The following is a 10,400-nucleotide window of genomic DNA, read 5'->3' as shown; positions in this document are numbered from 1 at the left end:
CACTGTCACGTCCTGTGTGTGACAGACATGAATGACCTCTGCTGTGGTGCTCCCTGTTTTCTTTGAGCACTACATTTACACATTTAAGAGTATTACCCTCAAATGTGTTTGGATTTGTCAATGTGTGAGTCGTCTACTAAGCCTAAAGCTACAAGTCACTAATGTGACTCCTGGAAAAGTAAATGTTCTTTCATGTAAAGAGATGAAATCAGCACGTGTATTCACTTTAATATTACATCCTCGGGGGGGAGGCTAAGTATTTTGCAGCAGCTTGGTATTGAACTGCAAACCTTCCAATTAGTAGAACTGAACTACAGCAACCCCAACTCAACTGTTCAGCCAGGACAAGCAGTGCTTGTCTAGTCAGTTATACCAAAGCATAAGTGATGTGCTTCTACATCACTGCCATCTTGAGGCTGCAGTCAGCTATCGTCTCTCCAAGCACACTTCTCTTGGACGCTATTAGAAACTCTAGTGTCTCTATTTCCCAGGCGTCTTTAGCTTTTTGTATGCAGACAACCTGATTTTCCATTTCAGTGTTTAAAAATCACAGGTTAACATATGTGGTGAACACATTTCAGCTTTACAGGAGTAACTGAAGATGACTGATTGTATTACTCTACCGCTTTTTTTCAACATTTTTGGCTCAGTTTTGCAGGTTAGTGTTTTGCTGTGTGTCTGAGCTGTTTTGGGAAATTAATTAAAAAACTTCAGTAACTCAAAACTCTGAAGACATTTAAGCAGACAAAGGAAGTGAAACAAAATACACACGCGTTATTAAAGGTTTCCAAATCAACAAAGGGTCTCAGTAAATGTTCCAGACAAATGTGCTCCACTGCAACAAGAAGCCGAATTCTTTACAACACACAAGTTTTCAGTGAAATTCTTTTAGTGGCTTTATTGTGCATTTGCATTTCATGAAGCTGTGGCTGACAGTAGTCCCCAACTGAATGATCATTGTGCTGGCTGCAGATTGAGCACGATGTGTGGAAAGCTTGTGGAAGTCACGGTTCAAGCAACGTGAGCCTAACCGCTCAGCTTCACCTCCACGGGGAAGTGGTCGCTGACAGCCAACGCCTGAGAGACAGAGAAACCGTTCTTTTAGTGGCTCACAGTTTGTGCTGCAGACGGCTTCAGTTTCCACAGGTTTCTTTCCAGTGCTGAAAAACAACGTGCCTGCATGGTAATGCCATCACTACAGTATACACTGCATTATGATTTTGTTTGCATCTCTGTGGTCGTTACTACAGCCACTGCTTTACAAAGTTGCTCGATTTTCTGTAGCTCAAAGCTGATATTAAAAAAGCAAAAGTGCTTTAAAACTGCATGATTTCTGATGGGGCGACTGCTTTGCCCTTTGTGTAGAATGCCTCTCTTCTGATTGGAGCTCAGTAAACATTTTGCTGACGAGTTTATGGTCTCAGTTGCAGTGAATACAGCATTATGTTAACTTTTTATATTGACGTTTCCATTAGTGTCAGCGGGGAATGAGGCAGGTTGTGCTTTTTAGTTCAAATGAATTCTTACAGAGATAAGGATTGAAATTCATCTGTTACCAGATCTTGTTTGAGATTCAGGTCCGTCATGTAGTTATACACCTTCGCACTATCTTTCACCACTCCTCTCATCATGTCCGCAGTGACCACAATCCTGCAAACACAGAAAGATGATTAGAGTTTAGAGTTTGCGTGCACACATCAGAACGACCTGCCACAATCTGTCTACCTGTCGTAAGGGCAGACAGTTTGCGACACGGTAGTGTCGGCCGCATCAGTGATCAGCCAATGGAAAGTCTTGTCAGTGAAGATGCGGATCTGCTGCCAGTCAGACCCGGACACATAACTACAGCCTGCGTTGAAGTCACCCAGCAGCACGATGTCCTGCAGGGAGAGTAGTGTGAGTCGCATTTACCGAATGTGTGTTTTTCCACCAAATAAATGATTTTTACTTGTAGGCTGTAAATACATCATTGTTCCAGCGAGCGCGGACATCTGCCACCACGTCATAGAGAGCATTTAGCTCCCGAACAGCTGATTCTGGGGAGGTGTGCTGAGGGATCAGAGTAAAGTCTCTCACAGCTACAGAAGAGAAGGGAACGAAGGAGTGTTGACAGTGACGGAGGCGCTTACACCGCATGAGAATGATAAAGGACTAGTGACTAACATGTCCCAGGAACTACCACGCACAAATGTTTGAATGAGGATCCACATCATTATCAGTGTGATGCAGAAACAGCTGTATAACTCGAGCCACAGCACCTACCAGTGTGTTTGGAGGAGAACATTACGACAAACGGCTCCCTGCTAAAGGCGTCTGTAACGGTGGACCCAAGAAATACCAGCCGGAGCGACTTTTGACAGTGCAGAACTTTTTATTAAGCTCGGGGTTGTAGAGGACACATATATTCCGCGCTCTCTTTCTCTGCTGTCACGTCCGTCTCCGTCTGTCACTGCCAACACATAAAGAGACACAATCACTGTCAGATCCCAGCACACCTGTTCACCCCGCCCCTGCGCCGCCCCGGGAGCTCACTGCGTCACGCCTCCTCTGCAGCTGGCCAAGGACCACACCCACGCCACAGCGTCTTGTCCAGTTTCCTCCGGGCCGTCGTCATAGGTGTAGCTTTTTGCCACCGATACCAGCGCCTCCCTGTGGAGAAAATCACCACCTTTTCATTTGCTGCCAGTGTGTACTTCATTTCTAAACATGTCCAGTTGCTTCTCGGGACAAATTTATTGTAGTTCTGCTTTTCCCCTTTTTTAAAATCACTTCTTCTGAATTCTGAGTGTGTATAAGATGTATGTTTATGCCAGAACAAAGACGGAGGATTTGCCGTTAAATTACTTCAAACATGCCTCAAACACTACAAACATGCTGGAAATATAAATTTTTAATCAAGTTGTTTTGAATGGTTATTTGAGAAACTTATGGGAGGTTCTTTAACCCTCTGAGGTCTAAGTGATGATGATCCAACACCGTCCAACACTGCTGAGAGATCACCGTCTCTGACTTCTTGGATCAGAATGACGTCATAGCGTTGGACAATCTGCAAAACACACATAAAAAATGAAAATGAATCAGCTGATTGTCCATCTTGCAACATCACGTTTGTTTATATTTTACCTTGCACGAAAAAATTCATGTGTTAAGCTTTAGATTGTAAAGGCAACGCTACAGCTGTTGCACATCCAGTTATTTCATTGATCATTCCTTAAGCATAGAGGTGGGAATATTCTGGGAATATTCAGGTTTACTTCTGCAACAGGCCAAATCATCCAAAGCATTTCTCAAAATTCAGTTCAAACTATTTCAAAATGCACACACAAGATAACACTTCTGGATTGGTTTTGAAAGCACTCTGACCCAAATTGCATTACAAATGGGTGGATGTAAACATTTTGTACAAACTGTCATATCTACCAAAGAGGGAAAAGTCCCAGACCTTGGTAATGATGTTCATCAGAGTGGTGTTGGAGGCTTTGGTGTCTCCGAAGGATTTGATGTTAAAGGCTCCCAGCAGCAGCGAGTTAGAGAGATGCAGCAAGGTCAGAAAAAGCCCCAAAGTGCCCACCAAATGCATCCTACACCAAACAGGTCACATGTTAAAAATGACTTAGAAATCACATGAAACACTGACGCTTACAAATGATTTCATATTTATTTTACACGTATGTAAGCTAATGACTTCCCAGGTTATCAGGTTAATAATTTTCAGGTTGTCAGAGATTTACAGTTAACAAACAGTCAGGTGAATAAACAACACTGAGACACTTGTGTAGGTTAACGTGCTGCACGGGTGAAAAGCTCAGAGCAAATCACCCCGAACTGCAGTATTCGTTTATTTTTATAGGTTACATCGTCAATATGCAAATATAATCACATTTCCTGTTACGCAGGTCCTGATGCTGTCTGTGTGTGTGTGTGTTTGTCACAAAGTATGTGTGTTGCAAGTCAATTTCTAAGAATAATATACTGCGAGTCAACTTCTGCAGATGTGTATTTCTGTACTGATCTCTTGTCAGTGTCACAGGGTCAGCTTCCTGTTTTAACAGAAAACTGTGTCTGGTGAAATATGTATAACATAACTTTTGAAGCATAAGCAAATAAAACAATAAAAACTCCCTGACATTCCCTCCTGTTGTTACCGTATTTCACCACTTCAATCATACTTTATTATCAGCCAACAATCACTTGCTTATAACCTTTTCAATTGTAGCATCATTCAGTATGTGTGAGTGTGTGTGTTCCTATACTAAATCTTCTTCGTCCGGTTCATCTTCTTGTGGCAGTCCAACATATGTGATCACTGTGGCCTGTACCATCTTGCCAATCATTGATCTGATACAGGGTAGAATGCATGTAGAGAACATGCAAAGCAATAAAAGAAGAACTCCTATCAAGACAAGTCCTTTGATCATGAGGGTCCTCCAGCTGCCGCTCAGCAGCCAGGTCAGCCAGTCCTCTGTGTTCATGACATAGTCTTGTTGCTGTGCATTGCTCAGTTGTCGTAACTTCTCCAGGGCGGTGGTCATGGTCAAGGAATTCACGCTATCTGGAATATGGGTGCAGCAAGTGGTGTTGAATAAGACACAGAGGCCCCCTCTCTCAGTGAGAATCATGTCCAGGGCGACTCTGTGTTGCATGACCACTGTTCTGATCGCGTCGATTTCCTCATTCTGAGCCTTGTTTTATCCATGTTGAGCTGTTCAGGAAAAGTCCAAATCGGTAGTCAAGAGTCTCGATCCTTAGCATGTTTTTTCCATTCCCGATCCATGGGAAAAGTGAGTGCAGGACTTTCTGTCCGGTGGTCCACAACTTGAACTCCGCTGGCACATCACTGCCCCAGATTGGATCATGAGGTTGCACGTCATCAGTGCTCCTCTTGCGTCTTGGTTGGTCCTTGTCTTTCCTGCGGCATCCGGAAAGTCTGGGAGCAGTTTTGGTTCATCCCCAGCTTTCTGTTGCTGTATGCGAAGGTGAAACACATTGGATGTTGTATTCCTGGTTCCCTCCTGACATTGAAAGATTTTCCCTTGTCTTTTTAACTCAAACTTGAAGGCGAAGATGTCTTCGGGGGAACATGTTCCGCTGGTGGCTTTGTAGAATATACATAGGGCTTCGGAAAGGCTGGGTGATTTTCCATATAGGGTGGCTTGCATTGCTGTTGTTGGGAGGTGTGAACAGACGTAGCAGCCAGTGTGGTTGTCTTCTGTATGTACTCGGTTGTAGACGTACCGGTACCAGGCATTGTTCAGCCAGGGGTGGTTGTGCTCTTTATCCATATCCTTTAGGTGTAAGTTGTTATATGACCATTTCTTCTGCAGGTGGTGCTGTGGGTCCTCGTCTTTCCAGGTGAGTATCAGTAGGCTCTCTAGGAGCGCAATGCCAGTCATTATGAGGACAAGGTTCTTCATGATGACCAGGCACACCCGGGCTCCAGGTGAGTAGACCACTGGCGAGAAGACAAAAGGGCGGGATATACCCAAACAGCCCTTTCCTCCACCAGGGAACACCTAGGAGTCGGGGGAACCGGCGTCTATGCTTGTGTTGTCACTCACTTTTTTGCAGTGGCTTTGGTGGATCCAAGATGGTCTTTCTGCTATTTTGCAGGCAGTCAGTGTGGTGGGCCTGATATTGGCCTTCCCACCTTGGTGAACTCCAATTTTTCCTCTGGAGCACTTTGATCAGGATCCAATCACCTGGGTGCAACCTGCAAGAAACTGGAGAGATATCGCTCGGCAGTTTATTGTTAGCACAATCTCTTTATTCTCAAATAATTTAGTCATCCACTCTGCTAGAGTGGTTTCTCTTATAGACTTATTAATAGGCTCACTAGTGAGAGGAAGCGGAAATTGCCTCCCGTGAACGATTTCAAAGGGTGTGAGCTTTTGCGAACCCTGGGTTAGTCGCATCCACATCTTCACCAGGCCCAAACACTCAGGCCATTGTCTGATCTTATCAGAGTAGGAATGCCGTAAGTAGGAATAAAATGGTTGCATAAACATTTTGCTACTGAGATTGCATCTGCTCTTTTTACTGGATAGATTTCTGGCCATTTTGAGAACACATCCACAATTACTAGAGCGTATTTTGATGCTTGACATTCGTTCAGTTTAATAAAATCCATGTGGATTGTGTGAAATGGGTGCGGTGGTGTTGGGGAAAAGCCTCTTTTAGGCCTGAGGTTCCCCTGTGCAATATGTTTCTGGCAAATCATGCATGTTCTGATAAACTCTTGTGCTGAAGCTTCAAAATTTGGAGTATAGAAGTGTTTGGGGAGGATATTCATCATTCCACCCCTTGACAAATGCGTTAAGCTATGTGTCACTAATGCTGCTGTCTTGTGTAGCAATTTTGGCAGTATTGGTTCGCCATTACAGGTCATTTTGTAGCCGTGCTCCACACTTTAACCACTTCTTTTGCTCTGCGATGGGTGCGGCTTTCTGTCCATCTTTAAGTACATCAAGTGGTATTAGATGTGAGGTTTCAGACATCAAAGTCTGTACAGGTTGCTGTGCTGCCCTCTTTGCTGCTCGGTCTGCAAAGTTATTGCCTTCAGTAATTTCTGAATTATCTTTTTTGGTGTGCAACGCATATTGACTGTCAGTGTGAATATTTATATATTTCTATTTCTCGACCTTTGCGCAGCATGCACGTATGATAGCCGCTAGTTCTGCACTCTGTGCTGAAAAAGAGGAAGTAAGAGCTTTCACTTCTAAAACAGTAGGCTGCAGTGTACTAAAAATGTCTGGTCGGGGTTTCATTTTTTCAGTTAGCTTCAGCATACAGCTGTGTTCGGCACCATCTACTTCCGCAGGAAGGAGAGTGCTTGTCACAGTCAGGCAAAGCTAAAACTGTGCTTGTTTGCAGGGCAAGTTTTAAGTCAATAAATGCTTTATCTGCCTCTGGTGTCCATTCTATTTCATCTTTCAGAGCTAAGTGTTTGCCATAGATCAGGTTTTGCAAAGGTTGGTCCAGCAGTGCATATTCAGGTATCCAACATCTGCAAAAGTTGCAGAGACCTAAATAACTCATCATTTGTTGTTTGGTGAGAGGCTTAGGAGCGTTTTGTACAGCTACTTTTCTGCTGTCTAACAGCTGTCTGCCTTGTCCTGTCAGTTTGTGGCCAAGGTACGTTACTTCTTGGCTCCACAAGTGCAATTTATGCTGTGAGACTTTATGGCCTTGCTTCGCTAGATGTTGCAAAACTGTCAGTGTGTTTGCTACGCAATTAGTCTGTGTGTAGCCTGTAATCAAAATGTCATCAACGTATAGCAGGAGTTTACCTGGGGCAGGAAGCGTGCAAAATGACATGGATTTTCTTAGAGCTTCTGCATAAAGAGTGGGGCTATTCTGGAATCCCTGAGGCAACCTTGTATAGGTATACTTCTGGTTGCCAAAAGTGAATCCAAATAACTTTTGTGAGTCAAAGTGTAGTGGTATGGAAAAGAAAGCATTTGATAGGTCTATTACAGGAAAGCACTGTTCTTTTGGTATTACTTGATTTAAAATGGTGTGTGGATTTGCCACCACAGGTGGGATTTGTTCTGTTATGTCATTCATTGATCTAAGGTCATGTACTAGTCGATATTTCCCCGTGTTTGCGTTTTTCACTGGGAAAATCGGAGTGTTACAGGTTGTTTCAGTTGTTTTTACTAAAATGCCTGCTTTTTCCATATCTGCAATTACTGGCCTGATCCCTGTTTTTGCTTCTGTGCTTAAGGGATATTGTGGTTTAATTGGCCTGTAAGTTGTGGTAGTTTTTACTACAACTGGATCTGCTAGATCTGACAACAGAGGGTTTGTGTTCAGAGCCTAGAAGTAATTGTTCTATGTTATACACGTCCATGTTTCCATTGCTCTTTGCTTCTTCTTCTTTGTGTTTTTTTGTTCATTACGTTTATACTCGAGGCATTCCTAGATACCCCCTAGTTTTTCAAAGAATTCACACATCTTACATATTTCAACTTTGAAGTTAAAGTTTTCTTATTTTTATCTGTCCTGTGCATTAAAAACCGATTTGCAGGCTGAAGTAAGGCCTTTCCTTTCACTCCATATTTCTCTGTCATAAAGTCCAGTTTAACATGGAGTTTAGTCCAAAACAAAGCGGCTCATGTTCCACCATCTGCTGAGAGCTCATGACATGAGAGTGAGAGACCAAACACCTGCTCCTCTGGATGTATTTTTGGCAGTTTATCTAACATGCTATTTAGCGCGTCGCTATTTGCAGCATGTTGCAAGGCTTGGTAAAATATTATCCTTTTAGGACAATATATTACTCTGTTGCCCTGGTTACACCGTCCTGGAGCTGTTGTGGAAGACCAAAGGTTGCCAAATATGGAAACAGAGAGCTGCATTTATACTGTGATGGTTTGCATGTGCTGCTGAAATGTGTTTGTAAACGCACAATTACTGCAGGAAAAATGCACAAAAGTTACTGTAATGCTGCTGTAGCCTGAAACATCCACTCTAAACAAGAAACTGGCTCACAGTATTGCACCGAATACAGCTCAGATGTTTTTGTAGCGAGTGAGAGGTCCATACCTGCTCCTGTATGTCTGCACGGTGGAGACGCCTGAACTCGTGAATTTTCTGAAAGCTCCTGAAAAGCTTCTGAGCAGAATGGCGACCAGTGTCTCTTTTGAGGTTTTTATCTACCTGCAGGCGCATGTGACTGCAGGGTGCTGGGGAGGAGTACAGAGAAAAGGTGTGTTGTGGATGGGGTACAGATTTCAGGCTTTCAGGTTCTCACATCCCAAGATTGCAGTGCAACAAGGATAACGTTGCAACCTCAAATTCTTTTCTGCTCGTCATACAATAAAAACACTTCAGCATTGTTTTAACTTGCTGTTGTCCTGTTTGGCATTTGTGTGAAGTTCTGTCACACTTCACAAATGAACTCAGAATGAGTGTCGCAGTGTTGGGATGACCTTAAACTTTGGCAAAATCCTTACGGAAACTGAAGAAATTCCTTCAAGCAGTTTGAAAGATGCCTTGTTCATGAGAGCAGGGACAGACAAAACATAATATCTACTCTAGGTCTGCTCCAGCAGAGACACGTAACAGTCATTAGCAATAACAACAGTAATATTGCTACAGCCTTGTTAAACTATCATCTGTCCCAGTGTTATATCTTGAAATCAGACCTTCAAAAACCTTCCGATAGGCTGATACAACACAAGTATGCCACCGTCTCCACCTTATTGGTCAGAAAGTTTTTCTTCCCAGTTGTAGCTGAACAAACAGAACCCATTCACTTACAATGCATTCAAGCTTGACAACACAATAATACACTTTAGTGAAGTTTCATAAAAGTGCTCATACTTACAGCATGTTACAGTTGTCATGTTACTGATGAGGGTTAAGCTCTATGTTTTTAACATTGTAATCAGATCTGCCAGGTCGGTGCTTAGACATATACGGTGTCCACTACACCCAGCCTCCTGACTCTTTCTTTACTGCCAGCTGTCGAGAATCTGATGCCTCAGCAAATACTGAATAAATTTCGGTGCCACCGCTGCTGTCCACATTCATGCTCCCGTCAGGGTAAACCATAGTTTCCCAAACTTTCCATGTATTTTAAACTTGAGAATCCAAGTGAAGCCAAGATGTTTGCTGACTATTAGTCTTGTTTATGAAGTAGACAAACGAATTTTGTGTAGAAAGGATGAGGGCTCAGTGTGCGCGTGAGGAAAGCTTGCACGAGAGGAAATCTCCACTGGGACATGGAGAACTACCACATACTGACCTAAAGAGCAACGAGTACAGAGGGAGAAACAGCAGGAAGTGCAGCTTAACCACAGATTTGTAGCCACTCTTGCAGTTTAAACCAAAGACCAACAGAGAGTTGCACTAGGGCCAAAGTAGCAGGATCATTTTCTGTATTTGACTTTTGGTTATATGCACATGTGACCTGATGGGGACTGCAGATGTGCAGTATCTGCACCTTGTATTTTTCTCTAACATCCATAAACATGCACACTCTGGTAAAACTAATTAAAGTTAAATACTTCTTTGTAAGATGTTTAATAAAGAATGATAAAATGGAAAAGTGCCATGTGTGTAGCTAAAAATAAGCCCCAGAGCGAACGCCAAGGCTGCAGTCTGGGAACCGGCGGGGCGGTCACCGCTGGGATGTGCTTATCAGAGTGTGGAAAGTTGTGGACTTTAAAGTGTTGAACTTTGATGGATAACCAGTCGTGTCTCAGATCAAACGTGCAGAATAAAATCTTTGCCATAACTGTTGGCATGAGAGTGATGCTCATTATCCCTTCTGGCAACATTTTGAATAGCACCATCTGGTCAAGCAAGGCCATGTGACACACTGAGCTCGTGATACTGGTTTTGGGCGGCAGTGATACGGACACTACTGGACTGAAACTGGTTTGAGGGTCTGCTAA

At 43.2% G+C, this 10,400-nt stretch overlaps 1 protein-coding gene across 1 annotated transcript; it reads right to left on the bottom strand.

Annotated features, from left to right (window-relative positions):
• Window positions 1-862: 862 nt before the first annotated feature.
• Window positions 863-3,680, bottom strand: LOC309704237 (deoxyribonuclease-1-like). Its single transcript, XM_082529285.1, has 7 exons — window positions 3,443-3,680; window positions 2,926-3,046; window positions 2,263-2,313; window positions 1,966-2,078; window positions 1,726-1,880; window positions 1,557-1,650; window positions 863-1,077 (listed from the first exon to the last, which is right to left on the bottom strand). Exons 1-7 carry the CDS (start codon window positions 3,578-3,580, stop codon window positions 1,027-1,029), a joined length of 723 nt encoding a protein of 240 aa, XP_082385411.1. The 5' UTR covers window positions 3,581-3,680; the 3' UTR covers window positions 863-1,026.
• Window positions 3,681-10,400: the final 6,720 nt, after the last annotated feature.

This window comes from Aulonocara stuartgranti (genome assembly GCF_965226115.1).
Source record: "Aulonocara stuartgranti genome assembly, chromosome: 4".
NCBI lineage: Eukaryota > Metazoa > Chordata > Actinopteri > Cichliformes > Cichlidae > Aulonocara > Aulonocara stuartgranti.
The sequence above is the reverse complement of the archived record's forward strand: the minus strand, read 5'-3'. Positions and strand labels throughout refer to the sequence as shown.

Bases quoted from the DNA above. Each gene is read 5' to 3' on its own strand.
- LOC309704237 (XM_082529285.1), bottom strand. From the start codon at position 3,580: ATGCATTTGGTGGGCACTTTGGGGCTTTTTCTGACCTTGCTGCATCTC. The intron at 1,881-1,965 runs GTATTTACAGCC...CTCTCCCTGCAG, and splicing joins GCGCTCGCTGGAACAATGAT to GACATCGTGCTGCTGGGTGA. The intron at 1,651-1,725 runs GTAGACAGATTG...CTGTGTTTGCAG, and splicing joins ACTGTCTGCCCTTACGACAG to GATTGTGGTCACTGCGGACA.